This window comes from Plodia interpunctella, chromosome 29, assembly GCF_027563975.2.
Source record: "Plodia interpunctella isolate USDA-ARS_2022_Savannah chromosome 29, ilPloInte3.2, whole genome shotgun sequence".
NCBI lineage: Eukaryota > Metazoa > Arthropoda > Insecta > Lepidoptera > Pyralidae > Plodia > Plodia interpunctella.
The window spans coordinates 1,047,981-1,068,852 of record NC_071322.1 but is presented as its reverse complement, the minus strand read 5'-3'; the positions used below and the strand labels follow the sequence as shown (position 1 = coordinate 1,068,852).

Genomic DNA, 20,872 nt, shown 5'->3' with positions numbered 1-20,872 from the left:
ATGCGTCGACGATTCGACGGTCCACCGTTCATGCGTCGACTAGTTGAATTATTAGACGGCTAAACGAAGCAGTCCCGTCGTTTCGTTTCAATCTAATAGTCTAATTGTTTAATCAAACAAATGTGAACTTTGTTCCCTAAAACATATAGTTCATTTGAATAAATATGCATTGGTAGATGAGTCGCCACACTTCGCGACGAACGAATTAACTTCAAGCTACTTTGAACTTTAGTAGCGTAGAAAAACAGTCCAGTTTTGATTGATTCGTAGAACACAACGTACCTACCGTTCAAATTGAACGTGCACTGAATGAAAACGTGACGTCGACAAATTCTACTAGTTAATCAACTAGACCACGAACGTTCATAGACGGTCTAGTCTCATTCACGGAAAATGCGTCGACGACCCATCATTGATACGAATTCTGACATTAATAGAATCTGGCATTATTAGAAACTGGCGTTTCTAGAATCTGTCATTCGTAGAATCCGGCAATCATAGAAACTGGCGTTTAAAACTCATCAGACATTTATATAATCTGACAATTGTCGACTAAACGCCCTAAAATAGCTGTATAAACTTGAATTTGGAATTCCTAACCAAAGAGGAGAAATTTGTAATTAAAGTGGCCGGTACAACAAACGCCAATTTCATATGAAGGACCTAATAGCCTAATAGACAGATCACTTTTGACATCTGTCAGCCCATAGCTAGTACTGTCAAAAAGTCTTGATAGTATCATTTCTTGTATTTATGTGGTCGTCGAAATCAAAAGGGAGCTTATGGCGGCTGGCACTTAAGTGTCGAATGGACAGACCAGTCCTATTTTAACTTATTGCCTATAATGTATGAAGTGGGTTCTGGGCTTCAATGCTGCATTATGTCTGTGGAAGAAACTAAGAAAGTTCTCATATACGACTAATTTTCATCAAATAGTAAAGTTATATAATAAAATAGACATTAATAAAGATAGTATTTTTATTTCTCAAATAAATAATAAGTTTTTACATTCTGCCTCTTATATACAATCTTGTTGGTAAACCATTTCATTTGATAAGTGACCTAAAGGCATCCGACTTTCGTCGATCACTGCTAAAATATATTCTTTCACATGTTACAATGGCGTATCAAGAGGGCTTCATGCCCCGGGCGCCATTTTGTATCCTTCACGCGTAACAGCAAAAACTTTACCGTTTCTTCAACATAAGTGGTGTTAAGTAAGACGAGTGAGGAATCATCGCTGTTTACGCTACATCTGTAGCTTTCATTGTATGCTACGCTGTTGAGACACCGGTTCCTTCTCTATATATGATCCGTGTCAGCAATTTTTTTCAATAAATTAGCTCAATTCTTATCTAAATATATAAGGAATATTAGCTATTTCGCATATAGTCAGTGCGTCCCGCGCGAGTTCTAGATATCACCATTCTAGATATCATGACCACTTCACCACGTCAACTCGTGAACGTTTGCTACCATGGGGAAACTGGCCATGGGAATTTTATATATTATGTAAAGTGCCTGTGATCAAAGGGCGTCAAATAATGTTTCTGCCCCGGGCGACTATAGCTCACGCTACGCCACCGTCTGGTCATCTACTCCTGCTGGTACACCACTTCGTATAACACCCCTTTGCCGCCCTCGTCGTAAAAAACCCCAACATCTTCACTGTACGCTTCTTCCTTCACGCATATATCTGCTAACTCTTCCTGAAAATGAATGAATTTTATTTATTTCAGACAATTTACAGTCCATGTATGCTAGTATTTATTTTTATCATTTATATATTTTTTTTTATTTTTTATTATTTATTTCGCCAGCCTTCTGGGAACTTCACCGCACGACGACGGCGATTTAGTGTAAATTTTTTATTAAAATCAATTTAATATTTATTATTTTAGTTTTAATTTTAACAAATAGCATATATATATATACATATATGTAAAGAAAACCTTTAAGGTTATAAGATTTTCTTTAATTTAAAAATTGTACTGACACTGTCAGATATACATGTCATGAAGGAGAATCTGAATTTATTTTTGTTAGATTAAGATTTTATATTATTGTTACAAATTAGTTAAACAATCATTGGAATAGGATCTTTTAATGTTGTTTCTTGATTTTTCACAGGTGAGTACATTTCTTGTTCATGGTAAACTTAATTCAGTTTATAAATGTTTTAATTAGCTATAGAAAATAAATATGTTGATTTTTCACAGAAACACGCGGTTTTATTCAAATAAATCCTAGACAGAGGAAACATTATCATTATAAAACAACATTAAAAGATCCTAAGAAGATATATAGGTATAAACAAGTAAGATACATTTAATATGTTTCCACGTATTTCCGAACGACAGCCATGATTCTGTTATTACTTATAACTATGTTAAACAATTCAAATTATATTCAATACTAGATGTTTCCCGGGGCTTCGCTCCTGTGGGAATTTTGAGATAAAACATAGCCAATTATGCCATTCTAATGGTGAAAGGATTTATGAAATCGTCTCAGCCGCGAGCACACCTCAATTGTGAAATCACTTACAGCACTAATAGAGATCTGTTCTTCTGGAGTCCAACGTTTCACTTCACCCGACTCTACTAATGTATTGACTAGATCATAATTCACGAGAATCTTGTCTCTGGGCAACACGAGTCTGGCGGCCCCTTTGGGTAGGGAGATCTTGATAGGGCTCCGGGGCACCGCTATCCTGTTGGGGCCTCTGGGAGCTGGATCGCTTTCGGGGCACCATTCCTCCTTTACTTCATCCTAAAATCGTAAATTCGATTATTTATCTTATATTATATAAACATATGGTAATACAGATGAAAAAAGATTTTATAATATTAAAGAGTATATGAACGGAAAAATATTGAATTTTTATAAATGTTTTCTTATTATTGTATAAATGTAATATAATTGTGTACTATTAATAATATTATTATTAAAATGTCACACAATGTCACACATCACAACTAAAATGTCACACATCACAACTAAAATGTCACACATCATAACTAAAATATCACACATGATTATCTTACCTCCGGGTCTCTCATCACAATATCAGTCTCCGGCCTGGCCATCCTTTCTTTCCTCCGTTTGGACTTGTACGGAGCGGGCAACCTCAGGTGCACCGTGTGAACGTGGAGCTTCATCGAGTTGGATTGTGTGAATGTCTTGTAGCATTGTGGGCAGGTGTATGGCTTTACACCTGTGTGCACCTGGAAAAATGTAACTATTTATCATTGTGATCACACATCATATATAATTCTGACGTCACTCTTGCATGTCATTCCGTATGGAGCGTTTGGATGAGTCCAAAAATGTGTGATTTTATTTTCGTCACATCTTTCGAAAGCATTGTCCTTATCACAGTATTTTTTTCACTGGTGTTTCTAATTAGGCTCTAGGAATAGTCATCAAAACAAAAGTTTGACAACTAACCTATTTTATGATAGAACTACAGGTCTTTTTTAATACTTCTGAAATAATAGAACTAGTGGAACTCTAGTGTTAAAATCTTGCAATACGTTACCCTGTCGTGCCTCAACAGTGCGGCCTTGTTACCGAACGCTTTGGGACAGTGAGGACACTGGTATGGCTTCTCGCCTGTGTGGATGCGGTGGTGAATCTGTAACATTTGGGTAATTAATAATCAATCAATCAATATATAAAAATCTTTCGTTAATGAGTGACGGACTGACAGACCACGCACAGCCGAAACTAGTGGAAAGCTGAAATTTGGTGTGCAAGTTCCTAGGACAGTGTAGGGGAGCACTAAGAAGGGATTTCCTGAAATTCCCACGGGAAACGGATTTTTGCTTACATGCCAAGTTTTAGGCAAAAGCTAGTCAAAATATATAAATCTTCCGTTACTGATTGACAGACAACTTACAGCCGAAACTACTGGGCGTAGGAAACTAGGAATTTGGCGTGTAGGTTCCCTGAGGAGTGTAGGTGAGCACTAAGAGAGGATTTTTGGAAATTCTACTCTGAAGGGGGTGAAACGGGTGAAAAACTTTTATATGTACGTGAATGTGAATATGGTATCATTAAATGTTAAATTGTAATTTATTATTTAATTATTATTTATTATGTATTTAACTTGTTAAATCCGACACAACGTATTATTGTTAAATGGAATAAATAAAAGGTAAAGGAAAATATGAAAGTATCACATATATTGTCTACAGTTCCCGGGTGTGTTGTGTGTCCGCGGTCTCTGTGTTTGTGCCAACAGGTTTATTGCTTGGTGTGGGCCGTTGAGTGTCGGTCGTTTCTTTTACCTGCAAGAAGAGCGGCATAGTGAACGCTTTGTCACAGAAGCTGCACTGGTACGGTCTCTCCCCTGTGTGCACTCGCTGGTGATACCTCAACGCTGCATTTGACTATAAATAAAAGTTTATTTCGTAGAGAATATGTTTACTTTAAATAAATAAATATACAGGGTTACTGGTATCTGACGCATAAGGTAAATAGAGACTAACATCTTTTGTTCTACGAGTTTTGTCTAAACGTAATAAATACAAAAATATTCATCATTTTTCAAATTTTTTTAAGTTTTAATGTTGTTTCTTCTAAGAAATGTTAACTCTATATTCGATTCCGCTACATAACGCTGCTGCGCTGTCTCGTGTCGCTCGGCTGTTGCATGCAGTTAACATGTGTACAATCGCTAATCAGATTGTAATTTTTTTATATGAAAAAAAAACGACGAATCACGAAAAGTCGTAGAATAAAAGTTGCTTGTTTTGATGTACCCGAGTAGTCTTTAGGAGGTTTTGCGTTTGATACCAGTAACCCTGTATATGAGTCAGATTGGTATACAAACTCATATGGCAAGAGTAGTACGTGAGACCTTTCGATCCACAGGCCTCTGCTTCAAAGATAATTAAGCTAGTAAATATCCTTCTTCATATACATATTCCTCATGTCTGAGGGTCGTGGTTATTACGTGGAATTAAACACACACAACAACTTTCTTGGCATTATTAATGGAGTGGTTTGCCATGCCCAGCGTGTAGGTTTCCTCACGATGTTTTCCTTCACCGGAAGCAAGTGGTGGTCGATGAAAACAACTATACATGAGTGAGATTGGTATACAAACTCATGTGGCACGAGTAGGATTCGAACCTGGGACCTTTCGATCCATAAACTGGCGTCTTAACCATTACATCACGACTGCTTCTACTGCTACTAGTAATGATACTTACAGCATATTTCTTGCCGCAGACTTCACATACTTTATTCTTTATATTCTTCTTTGCGTACTTCTTCCTTACGCCAGGGTGCTTGCCGCTCGTCACTATCATACTCTAGAACATGTACATTATATCAAAATACATATACAGCTATGCTTTACAGGGTCACTGGTATCTAACACATAACCTTCCAAAGGCGCATAAGGTACATAGAGACTAACATCTTTTGTTCTACGACTTTTGTCTAAATGTCTTAATTTTAATGTCGTTTCTATAAAATGTTAACTCTATGTTCGATTCCGCCACATAGCGCTACTGTACTGTCTCGTGTTGCTTGGCTATTACATAGAGTTAAATGAGTAGAATCACAAATAAGATTGTATTGAAAAAAAAAACTATGTATCACATAAAGTTTTAGAATAAAAGTTGCTTGTTTTGATGTACCCAAGTAGTCTTTAGCAGGTGGTGGGTTTGATACCAGTAACCCTGCATAATAACACTAGCTTTTGCCCGCGGCTTCGCCCGCGTAATTTTACCACAGTTATTTTTACGGTATGAAAGTTACCTTATGTCCTTCTCCATACTTCAAACTAAATGTATGGAAAATTTCAAGATTAGATGTTAGAAAGCTATATTCACAAGAAGTATGTATCGGGTTTGGGTCGGAAAGCTTAGTGTTTGTGTTATATGTTGTACATTGGGATTATTATGAGGATATAAACTCGAATAACACAGGGTTCTTTTTATATCAATTTTACACTTACGGGAGCGAACCCCCGGGGCGCAGCTAGTATGTTTATAATTGTTTAAAAAAAAAGAGAGGAAAGGCATCTGGCATGACTTTTTACTAATAATCATAATAAAATTACCTTATCAACATCAAAATCCTGTTGGACACTGTTAATGCACGGTGATTCTGACTGGTAAACATCATACTAGAACAAAAAAAAATTTTTTTTTGGCCTGGACCTGTGGGAATTTCAGGAATTCATCACGTAATAATACTAAGGGGATACACAACATTAAAAATCTTAAAGGGACTCTACACGTGGATCCATATCCCCATGCAAGTGTCTCAAAGTACCAGACTGAGTGACATCATTCTTTTTTAAAACGAGAAACAATAATAAACTCTTTTACACCATTAAAATATAGAGGAGTACATCACTTTGTCCTCAATTATCCATGGGAAGACATGGAGTGGTCCTGTTTTAGGTTGGAATCACGTGCAGGTGATTTTATAAACATTGGCATTCTTTAGACTAGTCTCATGCTTAGTCCATGATACTGAATAACTTTCACCCCTGAAATTGCGACAAACAGCAACAGTTCCATACAAAATCAAATTAGTAAAGAAAAATATAGATTAAAGAAATTACCACTCAAAAAAAATTTGAGGGGTAATAGATGTGAATGAAACTAGGAAATTCTTTAGGTGTCTATTTTAATGGCTTCCAATTAATTTCCAGGTTTGAAGAAAAAAAAAAACTACTCACACTATCCTCTTCCTCTTGCTTTATGGGTTGTATGACGTATTTGACCGGCGGAGGTGACGGTGGCTTGACTATCTTCACCGTGTGGTTTGCTTTATGGTGGCTGATGAACGCTTCTTCTGATGCGAATGCTTCGTCACACTGCAAATGAAGATATATTTCGTGTTCTTTTTCGTTCTCGCAGTTCAGGATTTTAGTCAACTGTATAATTTTTAACCTAATGCGAAAATATTTTTAGCTAAGCTAGGATTTATATGAAAGAATTTAGTGATCACTGGGGCCAAAGACCAAGAAACTTAGGTACGTACCTATAAAACTGGTGCGATTGTCAAAAATAATAAAATATATCATCTGTGCTGTGACATATCAAAAACATATGATCAAAATAAACAAAGTTGGCAGCGGCAAACTTTTGGAAACTTACCAAGCCGCAAGAAAATTCCTTTTTTTCGATCTTGTGAGGGTGCTCCGACTCCAAATGCGATTTTAAATCTTCCTCATTCGGAAAGGTTTCGCCGCATTCGCAGATTATGTAATGAATACTCACGAATGAACAATAAACCGTATTGTTGTTTTGACTATCGCTCATGGTGGTGGAATCACAGATTACCAAAACGAGAAAGATTAAATATCTTTGTAAGAGTACCTACGCCATTTTATTCTGTGCTAATGTCAGGCAGGTTGTCATGATGGCGGCCAAGAAAATGACAACTTTAGTGATGGGCACCATAGGTTTGGAAGGTGGGCCCTTTAAACGCGCTAAAATCGGTTTGTTATTATAACTCTTATTTAACGGTTATTGACACTGTAGGTCACCTACAGTGTCAATATATTGAAACCGATTTTAAGACAAAAGATTATGAAAATTTCCTTTTCTTTGAAGTCGATTAAAAAGACCGCATAGGTCTTCACCATGTATTACCTAGCAACACCTACCACTAGTGTTGCCGAACTATCGATAGTTTTTAATCAGTAGTTTGAATCGAACAAGGCCATTCAAAATAGCAGTCGATAGTATTGATACTATCGATATTATTGCTTTTCCTCAAACTATCAATTGTCAATCGTAACGCAATGAATAGTTGACTATCGAGCGGCAACACTACACACCTAGCACAGTCAGTTACCAATTTGTCATTGTCAATCATTCATGTATGTAAAATAGCGTTGGTTTTGGCGAACGATGGAAAATTAAAAAAAAAAAGATTTTGTTGTTGATGTTACATGGTTGTGATTCTACGTTGCTTAGTTTAATTAACATCTATTTTAATTAAATTATTGAGTGAAAGGTCTTTTGTTAATATGGAAGAAATACTCGCCTGTCGCGTGTGCCTCGCTACAGATGTAAAACTATTTGATGTCTATTCAAATAAGTTAGTTTCAGCGTTCGAAATGGTCACAGGTATACAGGTACCTACGTGGTTTAATTATTCTGAAATAGATTTAAGGGTTTTAGTGATGTAGTTTGATGTAAAACACAAACATCCAAAGCTGTATTGTATAGGAAAAATTCCACCTTCATCATTTCCCACGCTAAATTACAGTTCGTTTTTATCTAACTTCTTGCGCTGTTTTAATCCAATCCTGAAGATAATTGCGGTTATGTGGAACTTTGCATTCACTGTTCACTGGAACAGTTTGCACTGTAGGTAGGTAGCCGTGACTTGACTATCCCATTACTTTCTTCTTTTTTTATTTTATTTTTTTTTGTAGCTATTATTTTGTGTACTAATCATAGACATAGGAAAATTGTTACTAACACTATGGAAAAGTGTCTGAAATAAAAATTATTATTGTTAGATTAATTAATAAATTGTGCAAAATAAAATATTATTAATAAACTTCAATCAGCCCTTTTAAGAAAAGAGTATTGATTTCTCAAAAGGCAGCAATGCTTATGTAGTCTGTATGCTGGTGTCCTTGGGTTGTGGTATTTGCTTACCATAAGCAAACTGCATGCTCATGTGCCAAATTTTCCAATTATTAATGGCCTTGTCTTATAGCTTTTTGATCTATGAAAGTTTGTATTTTCAGATATATTTGGTACTAGATGTTGCCCGGGGCTTCGCTCCCATGGGAATTTTGAGATAAAATATAGCCTATAGCAATCTTGGATAATGTAACTTTCTAATGGTGAAAGAATTTTTAAAATCAATTTGGTAGTTTCGGAGATCACCCGCCTCAAACATACAAACCGCTTACCTCTTTATAATAATAGTATAGATAACTTACTTGTTCCAAAATATTGTATGCACTATTCTATAATTTGTATGACATGTAAAGCAAATTTTCCAATTAAAAAATGTTACCGAAGTCAAAGGAAACTATTTTAAAGCAAAGTCAAAGATCTTTATTCTGAAATTAGACCATCACAGGCACTTTCCCACATGAAATTTCAAATTATACAGATTTCCCAAGTCTCTTCAAACCACTGGCATTTCAGAAGGACCATTCCTGAGAAGAATTGCCGAAAGAAACTCATTTGTACTGTGTTGGTCCCTATCATGTTAGAAGGGCTTACAATTTTTTTTAAACATACATATAGGTATATTTTTTTTATGTCATAGTAATTGTTATTATATATAATCTTTTCAGATCACAATGACAGACGGGCTTCCCCACAAGATGTGCAACTATTGCAGTATAACTATCCTCAAGAATGCTGCGTTTAAGGAACGCTGTCTCAACACACAGGAGATGCTGCGGTACCTTACAGAGACTGAAATGGTAATTTTAAAAAATTTAAATAAAACTACCAAGCCACTAGTTAATTATATTTGTAGTTTTTGAGAATATATATATTTATTTTATTTTTTAAAATTTCTTGTTATAGCACCAACAGAAAATTGTGTAAATTGAAATTCAAATCATTTATTCAGAAATTAGACCTTCACAGGCACGTAAATTTTTATATTAAATAGTTATTTCTCACAAGCTACAAATTACTGGCATTTCGGAACGACCACTGCTGAGAAGAAATGCTGGAAGAAACTCATTTGAACAGTGTCGGTCCCTATCATGCCAGATCGGCTTACCATTATTGTTTCTTACAATTTTTTTTTTTTTTTTTTCTAATAATATATCAATTTAATTATAACGTTCATGTAACAGACAGACTGACAGCAGAGACTTAGTAGTAGGATCCCATTTTACATTTACAAAAATCTTTTAAGCTTTAAATTTTTTTTCTATTTTCCAGATTTCCACAGACTATTTACGTGACATGGACCGCACAAATGTCCCATCGTTTCCACCGTACGTAATAGAGTCAGTGTACTCTATGGAATCCAAAGACGAAATAAAGGAGGAAGACATAGACTACCGAGATGTAGAAGTGACAATAGACAATGATATAAAGAGCGAGGCAAGCGATGAGGAGCCGTTATCTAAGAAAGTTAAAAAAAATTGTGAACCGGAAATCAAAGCGGAGATAGGTGTGGCTCCGGAGATAGATTTAATGTTTCTGAGTAAACAGCAACAGATGGATGAATTGAAAGCTAAGATGCGCAGTTTGAATTATCGGAATTCGCTGTACAAGTGTGAATTGTGTTATAAAGGTTTCATGACTGATGTTACATATAAGAACCATATGATTAGACATGATTCTGTAAGTGGAAATTTCTTTTGTTTTCACATTTAAAAACTTATTTTGTACCAAGATTCAAATTCATATCATTTATTCAGAAATTAGACCTTCACAGGCACTTTTTCTCGTCAATTTTTATATTTATAGTTATTTCTCACAAGCTACAAACTACTGGCTTCAAATCCAATCAATTATAGAGGCTGTGGATTTTTTAAAACAAAGACGCTTATGTTAATTAGCTAACTATACAATATGTGAGTGGTATTGAGTGAAGGCTGTATTTAGATAGTTAAATAATTTGTTGATCATATGGATTAAAAAAACAATTAACTTTATTCACATTTAATAGAAAAAAAATAATTCAATGCTCACACAAAAATCAAATTGTTGGGAAGTAGACATTGAATTAGCATATAGAGTTCTAGTTACTAAATATACTATTGCAGTTTTGTCACGTTGTGTACACGATTTAGAGACGTTTATTGTATGAAAACATAGCCCTTTGCATGTCGCATTGAAATCAATTAAAATCGCAAAATGCCAATTTCCACCATTTTCCACAAAATGTCAAATATCTCGGAAACGAGAATCTATTGCGAGGTACTCCTTTTGGAACGTCACATATACGTGTGTGGTGTCATAGTTACAGATTTATTTTTTATATGTGCACGTCAAAGTGGCGCATGTGTAAAAAAACGGATGTCGCACGAGGTGGCTAATGGAAAAAACACTGACAGCTGATGGCCAACAATAGCATTCCTAAAGAGGGTTGGCGCCAGGCAGACTGGTCCTGAAATTCCAAATATTTTGGCACCGGACTCTGGTTCGCGTTCAATGACTGAGGAAGAAGCTGCTCATATGAGAGACTTAATTTAGTACAATTGTATTGTAGAATGTGGGTACTCACCGCTGTGAGATCTGCAGCATATACTGCAGCTCGGAGAGGACGCTGCGGAGCCACGTGGCCACCTCGCACGAGAGGAAGTACATCTGTAAACTGTGCAACTATGTCACAAAGTCTGGGTGAGTAGTAAGTGTATTGTTTTGGTCTTTACGCAGAATGTCCCTTTCGCAAAATGTCATTTTCGCAAAATGTCATTTTCGCAAAATGTCACGTTCGCATAGGTAATGTCACTATTGCGTAATGTGAATTTCGTATATTGTCACTTGCACAAAAAGTAATATTCGAACGAAAACGTCTTTTTCGCACGAAGAACGGTATGGCAGGTATGACACTCTGGGGTAAAAAAAATAATAACAATTATTTTTCACGTTGAGATTTTGTGAATGTGACATTTTGCGTAATTGTGCTACTATATTGTCAAGTCTCGGGGAGTAATAACGTTTCGGTCTTGTCACTTGCAAAATGTCATCGTGAAAAATGTATTCACTTTGCAATAAGTCACTTGCGAACATCATTCGATTCTTTTCTCAAGAAATGTTTATACTAAGTTATATTGCATTAAAATGACATTATACGAAAATGACGTTTTTCGAAACTGACATTGTACGACGAACTGACTCTTCTGAACAATATTGAATTTGCAAAAAATTGAATTCTCAAATTCCTAATCTATTTTTGACAGGAGTCGCGCCAGAGAACATTCTAGATGGCACTCGGGACATACATACGTGTGCCAGCTGTGCGGGACTTCGTTCGCGTGAGTTATTTTATAAATCTATACTATTATTATAAATCTTTATATAAATATATTTACCATATATCACTATTCAGCAACTCACTATTCAACACAAAAACCCGGTAAAAAAGAACTTTCGCGGGCGAAGCCGCGTACAATAGCTAGTACGGTATATTTCAGGAAATCGACTAGTTATTTCACCCACGTCCGCCTGCGGCATCCGACCAACCACAGCTGTTCGCTGTGCGGGGAGTCTTTTATTGGTGAAAACGGACTTAATATGCATATTAAAAAAGCTCACACTTTACAGGTCAGTATACGGTGAATCCTTATATGTTATAATAAATATATTTTTAAACAAGTTTAACGTGTTTGTCTGTGTATCTGTCTGCGGCTTCGTAGCTCCCAAACGGATGAACCGATTTCCGTTTAGTATTTTTTGTGTCATTGGCCAGAATCTTTGGTCAGCAATAAATAAAACTATGTAGAGGTAATTAGAAAGAAAGAAAGAATATTTGTTTATTTGGATGTATCATTACATTAGTTAAATTTTTTACATACAAAAATTTCACAAAATTATACACCAAAACGGCCTTAGCTCAGCATGTGTCGTAGATCATAGCATGAGCCACGACGCTGATCTTCCGCGAATACCAAATTTTCAAAAATAAAATATAAAAATTAAATCAATCTCACAATCAAACTGTTTCCAATTAAAATTACTTACATGAACATAATAATAATAATAATTGATATAAATTAATCAAATTCACTTAAATTTAAATTATGGCACATTAATTATTAAATGAAATTTTATTGACTTTTTCAATATATTAATCAAATTTAACATACAAGCAATCGGCGGGAATATTAGTTGATAATCAGTAGTAGAATCTGTCATTGTGTGGAAAAATAATTTAAATAAGAAATAAAACAATGTCTTTTTTTTTATCGGTGGCCAGTAAAACATTAATCCTGGACAGTCATAGATAATTTTGTCCAGAGTAGACGTGTGTAGTAAATCTTTACTGAAACGACTCAGTGAGTCATTACAGCAAAGTGATGCACTGATCCGAATCTCAATCGTTCACTCCGAGTGGATCATTGGATCAATGTGTTCACCACAGATTACTGAAGCTATGTTCTGTGACGGGGTGTTCACTGATACGAATGAATGAATGAAACTTAAGCTTAAGCCGAGCGACTAGCGACTGATCGCAATAATTCGGGCAACATCGAGTCGCGTCGCGGTACATAGAAAAAATAATAAAAAAGAACAATGTAGGCACATAAGTAATCCGAAAATCACTGTAAATAAAAATCGATTTTTAAATATGTCAGTTAGTGAAACTAACTGTCAGTCCTAAGCCTGAACAAAGTATGATTAAGTTTGAACAAAGTGTGTTATTCCAGGTTATATTCTACCCGTGTACCAAATTTCATAACAATCCGTCCAATAGAGTTCGCGTGAAAGAATAACAAACATACATACATACATCCGAACAAACTTTCGCATCCCAACTAATATGTAAACGAAAGTAAGTTTGTTTGTTACCTCTTCCCGCGTTATCTACTCGACCGATTGTTATGAAATTTGGTACACTGGTAGAATATAACCTGGAACATCACATACGGTACTTTATATCCCGAAATTCCCACGGGAGCGAAGCCCAGGGGCGCAACTGGTTTATAACATTAGTAGGATGTTCTAAGTTTTTTTTTTAATTATATTGTATTTTACAGGACAGCAGAGTACTGAATTATCAATGCAAATATTGTAACGTTAAGTTCTATAACGAAGACGCTTTGAGAAAACATGGTGATATTAAAGACTGTGATATCAATAAAAGGTAAAGCGCTGCCATCACCTACCTAGTTAAATTCAACATCATCATTTAGGTGGAGAATTTTCCATCTAATTCTGTCCTCAGCCACCGATTTCACCTCCCTATGAGACACGAGCTCCGCCTTCTCTTTTATTTCATCTGGGAAAAATTTAAGTTTTAAGTGACGACCTCGGTGGGGCAGTGGTAAAGTTCTTGCCACTGAACCGAGAGGTCCCGTGTTCGATCCCCGGTCGGGTCATGATGGAAAATGATCTTTTTCTGATTGGCCCGGGTCTTGGATGTTTATATATATATATATATGTATATGTTATAAAAATATAGTATCGTTGAGTTAGTATCCCATAACACAAGTCTCGAACTTTGGGGCTAGCTCAATCTGTGTGATTTGTCCTAATATATTTATTTATTTATTTAAGTTGATAATTCAATTTAAATTTCATCTAGTTAAATTCGCATCGCGTAAATTTTGAAGTGATTCAATATTTTGAAAAATGAATGTTGTTCTAAATTTACGCGAAACGAAATTAAACTTAGCGAAGCCGCTGGTAACACCTAGTTAAATATATATATATAACACTAGCTGTTGCCCGCGTCTTCGCCCGCGTGATTTCCCACGAGAGCAGTTATTTTTCCCGGATGAAAGGTTCCTTATACACTTCGAAGTAACATACTATGTATGCAAAATTTAAATTAAAAATTTTATTGGTTGAATAGATAGAGCGTGAAGAGGTAACAAACAAACTTACTTTCGCATTTATAATACTAGTTGTTCGCCGCGAACTTAGACCCCGCGAACACATAAATTTTTGATGAGTTTTCACGAACTTGTGAAAATTTCCTACATACCTTTTAAATAGACATATCCTACATACCTTTTAAATTTCATCAAAATCGGACCAACGGTACGTAAGTTATCGCGTTACAAACAAACAAACAAACAAACAAACAAACAAACAAACAAACAAACAAACAAACAAACAAACAAACAAACAAACAAACAAACAAACAAACAAACAAACAAACAAACAAACAAACAAACAAACAAACAAACAAACAAACAAACAAACAAACAAACAAACAAACAAACAAACAAACAAACAAACAAACAAACAAACAAACAAACAAACAAACAAACAAACAAACAAACAAACAAACAAACAAACAAACAAACAAACAAACAAACAAACAAACAAACAAACAAACAAACAAACAAACAAACAAACAAACAAACAAACAAACAAACAAACAAACAAACAAACAAACAAACAAACAAACAAACAAACAAACAAACAAACAAACAAACAAACAAACAAACAAACAAACAAACAAACAAACAAACAAACAAACAAACAAACAAACAAACAAACAAACAAACAAACAAACAAACAAACAAACAAACAAACAAACAAACAAACAAACAAACAAACAAACAAACAAACAAACAAACAAACAAACAAACAAACAAACAAACAAACAAACAAACAAACAAACAAACAAACAAACAAACAAACAAACAAACAAACAAACAAACAAACAAACAAACAAACAAACAAACAAACAAACAAACAAACAAACAAACAAACAAACAAACAAACAAACAAACAAACAAACAAACAAACAAACAAACAAACAAACAAACAAACAAACAAACAAACAAACAAACAAACAAACAAACAAACAAACAAACAAACATACACACATACATACAAAAAAATGTATTTTTGCGTCCAATTCGAATTGTAGCCCTCGTTCGCTTCGCTCGCTCGGTCAATTAGGATTAAGATTTTTTGTTATTTTTCCAGTCCCTGTTTGCAGTGCGGTGAAAGTTACACCTCTGAAGAGAAACTAAACGACCATTTTAAGATGGTGCATGAAGCGACCAAATGCCAGCAGGTATTTAATGTGTTCAATTTTAACACCTTTTTAAAGTTGCGGCAATGTTAAACCCAGTAATATACAGGGTCACTGGTATCTAACGCATAAACCTTCCAAAGGCGCATAAGGTACATAGAGACTGACATCTTTTGTTCTACGACTTTTGTCTAAACGTAATAAATACGAAAATTTTGCTTTTTTATTTAGTTTTAATGTCGTTTCTACAAACCGTTAACTCTATGTTGGACTCCGCTACATAACGCTGCTGCGCTGTCTCGTGTCGCTCGGCTGTTGCATGCAGTTAACATGTGTACAATCGCTAATCAGATTGTATTTTTTTATATGAAAAATAAAAGTTACGAATCACGAAAAGTCGTAGAACAAAAGTTGCTTATTTTGATGTACCCAAGTAGTCTTAAGGAGGTTTTGCGTTTGATACCAGTAACCCTGTATATGTTATATACACATATATATTAGCTAAATACATACACTTTATTATTTATTGTACAGACTATGTAATAACCAGTTGATCGTCTTACATTGCGTTTTCAGATTTTATTCAACTCGCCTAAAGGCATTTGACATGACAATTACTGTTATTGAACTAACTGTATCTTGGTTAAGACCTTCCGCCTGTGGATCGAAAGGTCCCAGGTTCGAATCCCACTCGTGCCACATGAGTTTGCATACCAATCTAACTCATGTATAGTAGTTTTCATCGACCACCACTTGCTTCCGGTGAAGGGAAACATCGTGAGGAAACCTGCACACCGGTGGACAGTTTAGTTCACTAGTGTGTATGCGACTACTTGCCACTAGATGGCGGTAAGTAGTCGTAAGAGTCGTGTCAGTTGCCTTTAGGCGACTTGAATCTGACACCAGTGTTAGCAACAACACACTCGATATGACGATGAATATAACACTGAATTATTTGCATGTCTCAGTGCGACAAAACGTTCTCAAACGAGCGTTCGTACGCGATTCACCACCAGAGGGTGCACCTAGGGCTCCGCCTCAAGCGGCACGGCAAGCGGAGCCCCAGCGCCAGGACTGTGGTCTGCGAACACTGCGGGAAGGCGTGCCATGTGAGTGTGTTATGAATATTGTTTTCGTCAGTTGATGTGTATGTGGGTTTGGCTCAGTTGGCAGTGAGGTCGACTGTTACCTGTGGGGCACAGGTTCGAATCTCACCTAGAGACCTTTTAGCAATTTATATCTTCGATTTACGAGTTATGTAAATAATAAGTAGGTAAAAGTAAATAAATAGTTAAGTTAAAAAATTAAGTTAAAAAAATTAAGATAAAAAAATTAAGTTAAAAAAATTAAGTTAAAAAATCTTCCGTAGTCAATAATACAATTGACTACTAAAAAAATAGTAGTTTAATATTCGCGGGTTTTAGTAGTATATTTAGTAGAAATAACGTTAAATGGTACTTACAAGGGGTTCAAAATATTCAGGCTTTTAGGGTCACCTCAAGTGGCACGGCAAGCGGAGTCCTTAGTGCCAGGACTGCCTGTTTATTTGGATTTTAAATTGAATAATTAGTCCGAAGAAAAGAGGTGGATTTTTGAGTGCGTTAGGCAGAATATGTCTAAAAAGGAAGTCTATTCGGGAGAAATGGAGAAGGAGACTTGACATGACCGACCACTAAGGATATATCGGGCTGAAGAAGTTAAATTATGTAATGTAATTAATAAGTAATAAATTTTAATAGTTCATTTCCAGTTTCGAAATTGAAATTGAATTTGGCTCAGTTGTGGTAGTGTGAGTTCGTCTGTTACCTGTGGGGACACCCTGGGTCGAATCTCACCTTAGAGCTTTTCCTCATTGCCCGGCCGTTGTTTTCTATAGGTTTTGACAATGACATACCTTGACGTACGTCGAAATTTCATACAATGTCTGTTGACGGACGTCAAGTTGGAGCGTGACTGAGCAATGTTGCTCGGTTTTAGAAGGGTTAAGATTCTGATTCTTTATTTATTCTTTATTATTTATTGTGACTTGCAACACGTACATATGTATAAAGTACAAGTGACGCCCTGCAGGGCACAGCAAACATAATTATCATCAAAAAACACCGAGATGACATTTGTCTGAAAGGAAAGCTTTAAAATGCTTATTAAATACATTAGATTTTTTAATATTTTTTTATATTATTTGGTATGTGATTATGTATTTTCATAGCCATATGCCTAGACGCGATTAATGCCGTATTGGTTAGTGGGATTTTTAATAACTTTCATATTCCTCAGTCGAAAGCGAAGCTGATTCACCACCAGCGCACGCACACGGGAGAGAGGCCCTTCCACTGCAACAACTGCCCGAAGAAGTTCACCAACCTTCAACTGCTACAGGTCATAAAAATATACAGTCTCGTCACTTCCTCCACCTGACGTAGGCCATCATTCAGTCAGCGCTTTACTCCACCGGTGTCCTGCCCAGTTCCATTTAATGCCAGCTCCACGCTGTCGCCGAACGCCGACACGAACGCGTAAACATTTCGTAGTCAGTATGAGTGCTTGTATTTACCGCGATTGAAACACCAGCAATGTATACCGAAACCGACAAAGTTCGGCGAACTGTTCGACGACAGTGGTCAATGCCCAGCAGTGGGCGGAAGGGGGCTTAAATGATGCAGTCCTGTCTATTAAGAGGTGGACGAAGTGTTAGATATTCCCCTAGCAATCGGACATTTAGGTTAATAAAACAAATACGTGTTCCCGCTCGATTCCAGAACTTTTTGTCTCGTAATTATTTTCAAAAATAAGTTAAATACCATGTATGACATGTGTATTTTCAAAAAACATAATTTCTTGCTTGTAACAGTGGGGTATTGTTGATTAGTTGAGAGTACCTGCTATTCTCTAATGACAATACTGTACGTCGGCGTGAGACGTAGAGATGAATTGATTCGGCCGAACTTGCATGGTCTCGATAGCTCAGTAGTCAAGAGCACGGTCCCGGATACACAGGGGCGCGGGTTCAATTCCCGCCTCGATTCCAGATTTTTTCGTCTCATTATTATTTTCAAAAATAAGTTAAAAAGCATATGTGACACGTGTAATAAATCCATTTAAATACGTGATGGTTAAAGCTTAGAATAATTACAGATTACGAAAAGGTATACAATTCTTTAAAAAAAAATAAAAATGTAACCTGTTTACAAAGTGTAGATAAATAAATGAGCGCGCAATCTTCTGTCGGCGGGAACACTGCGTGTTTTTCATTCATCTTGACCGTTTTAAAAAATATAGTTCGACAAAAACCGGTTTGCTACACTAGTTTATGCCAAGAAATAAATAAAATAAAATATTCCAAATAGAATGAGTGTATTTCAGATAATTTTGAGACTTTATTTAAACTGAAATAACGAACACTATATAATGAAACTAGATCGTTGTACAACGATTTAGAGTCGGTAAATAAATACTTTATAAACAGACTGTACAATTACACAAGGCGCCCAAACTTTAACAGTACATTTTTAAGTGGCTCCCTGGCTTCGAGGCTACACAGCCGTGTATGAAACTGACAGCACTCAGATGAAGGAGCGAGGTAATCATTTGAAAATGTGTAATTCCTGTTGTAAATTTTCTCATATCTGTTTTCCCAGTTTCTTCAGCCATAGGGGGTCGGAGCCCAGGGTCCGCGGCCCTACTGTCATTATTGTTTGTAATGTTGACAGGTACATGTACGTACTCACACGGGGGAGAGGCCGTACAGATGTGAGATCTGCTCGAAGGGGTTCATACACAAAGCAGGTCTCAACAGACATGTTAGAGTAAGAGCAAATATTGTTTATATGTTTGCCACAATCCATTCTATTATATACAAACAAAATATTTTAAATGTGAAAATGTTATAATTATAACATTTTATTAAAATTTAAACGTTATAATTTTATTTATTTATTTATAACTTGATGAACCTTTTTTAATTACTTTTAAACTTTCGCGTTGCATGTATAATTTTGTTTATTTGCTTTACCTTTTTTATTTAATGTGGAAAAAAACAACAAAAAAAAAACATTATGCCGGCTACACTATCGGCCAACTCAGAGCGATGCTGACGCGAATGAATTGACATTGCATAGTTTGTATGAGAGATTTTATATATATTAAAACTAAACAGCTTTTCCTTGCAGTAAAACTGTTTGTGGCTATAGCTACTAACTTCAGAGACAACAGTTAACTTTTTAATTTCCCCAAATGTCAAAACTGTCAACGTCCGTCACTATTCTCCCTGCTCAAATTTGGCGCGCTCGCTTACATATCTAGGTAGACAAATAATCTATTTTAATTATTTAGTATTATCGAGTTTAATTCGGTTCCGGTGTGACGGCGACGACACAAGTAATGTACGTTGCAAAATTTGGCGGAATTGTGGAGCCGGAACAACAAGCGAGAACTATGTATAGCGGAGACGTGTGTCTGTTTACCAAACTCACCAAGATTGTGTTGGGACTATCCCACGCTGCAAATAAAAGATGTAGTTTTTACTAACGTTATAAGACCTACATTTGTTAATTGACGTCTTTGGAGAAAAGGCCTCGGTGAAGTTTGTTGCGCCGCTTCTTCTTCACCTGCGCTTTGGAAGTCGGCAGTTGACTTAGTAATTTTTTTACGTCAATAAGCGATGTATTAGGTACTAATCCCATAATGTTTGCAACTTTATGCCGACTCCACACTGTCGTCGTACAGTTTGCCAAACTTTGGCTTTTCGATATACATTACTTTTTCATTGCTGTAAAATGCACTCGTACCAACTTCGCAATGTTCACGCATTCGCGTCGTAACGTGTCCGAGTTCGGCGACACCGTGGAGCTGGTATCAGACCTCGTTTTGTAGTGGACTATATATATATTTTTTTTTCAGGTACACACAGGTGAGAAACCCTACGTGTGTCCCCATTGCGACAAGGCGTTTTCACAGTCAAATTCGATGAAACTACACGTCAACACTGTCCACCTCAAGATGCCCGCGCCGTACAGAGCGAGACGGAAAGAGTTCGCAGTTTGTTAATAAATTATACAATTTCGATGTGATGTTTTAATTTGTAGTAATTTTTATTTACGCCTGAGAAAATTTAATAGCAACTTTGTGTATCTCCGAAATTATCTTTATTAATAATTAATTCCACTTCCCCATATAATATATAATAGGGGAAGTTTAATAGCTACAGTAATAGCTATTTCAATTCGTAGAAAATATATTAATCAAAATT

General features: G+C 35.9%; 2 protein-coding genes across 6 annotated transcripts; one reads left to right on the top strand and one right to left on the bottom strand.

The window, feature by feature from the left end:
- Positions 1-960: 960 nt before the first annotated feature.
- On the bottom strand, positions 961-7,383 carry LOC128681960 (zinc finger protein 583-like). 2 transcript variants are annotated; one of them, XM_053766341.1, is made up of 9 exons: positions 7,125-7,383; positions 6,704-6,841; positions 6,077-6,142; positions 5,220-5,321; positions 4,293-4,394; positions 3,542-3,637; positions 3,048-3,227; positions 2,548-2,772; positions 961-1,709 (listed from the first exon to the last, which is right to left on the bottom strand). In XM_053766341.1, exons 1-9 carry the CDS (start codon positions 7,287-7,289, stop codon positions 1,596-1,598), a joined length of 1,188 nt encoding a protein of 395 aa, XP_053622316.1. In that variant the 5' UTR covers positions 7,290-7,383; the 3' UTR covers positions 961-1,595. The 2 variants fall into 2 exon arrangements, with proteins under 2 accessions (XP_053622316.1, XP_053622317.1); XM_053766342.2 differs by having other exon boundaries at positions 1,584-1,705.
- Positions 7,384-7,862: 479 nt separating this feature from the next.
- LOC128681956 (zinc finger protein 883-like) lies at positions 7,863-20,688 on the top strand. 4 transcript variants are annotated; one of them, XM_053766329.1, is made up of 12 exons: positions 7,863-8,110; positions 9,296-9,427; positions 9,900-10,307; positions 11,179-11,309; positions 11,873-11,947; positions 12,107-12,236; positions 13,670-13,776; positions 15,576-15,666; positions 16,593-16,733; positions 17,902-18,003; positions 19,335-19,430; positions 20,524-20,688. In XM_053766329.1, the coding sequence occupies exons 1-12, from the start codon at positions 8,003-8,005 to the stop codon at positions 20,668-20,670; spliced, it is 1,668 nt and encodes a 555-aa protein (XP_053622304.1). In that variant the 5' UTR covers positions 7,863-8,002; the 3' UTR covers positions 20,671-20,688. The 4 variants fall into 4 exon arrangements, with proteins under 4 accessions (XP_053622304.1, XP_053622305.1, XP_053622306.1 ...); XM_053766331.2 differs by having other exon boundaries at positions 7,870-8,102; XM_053766332.2 differs by lacking the exon at positions 7,863-8,110 and adding an exon at positions 8,180-8,349.
- Positions 20,689-20,872: the final 184 nt, after the last annotated feature.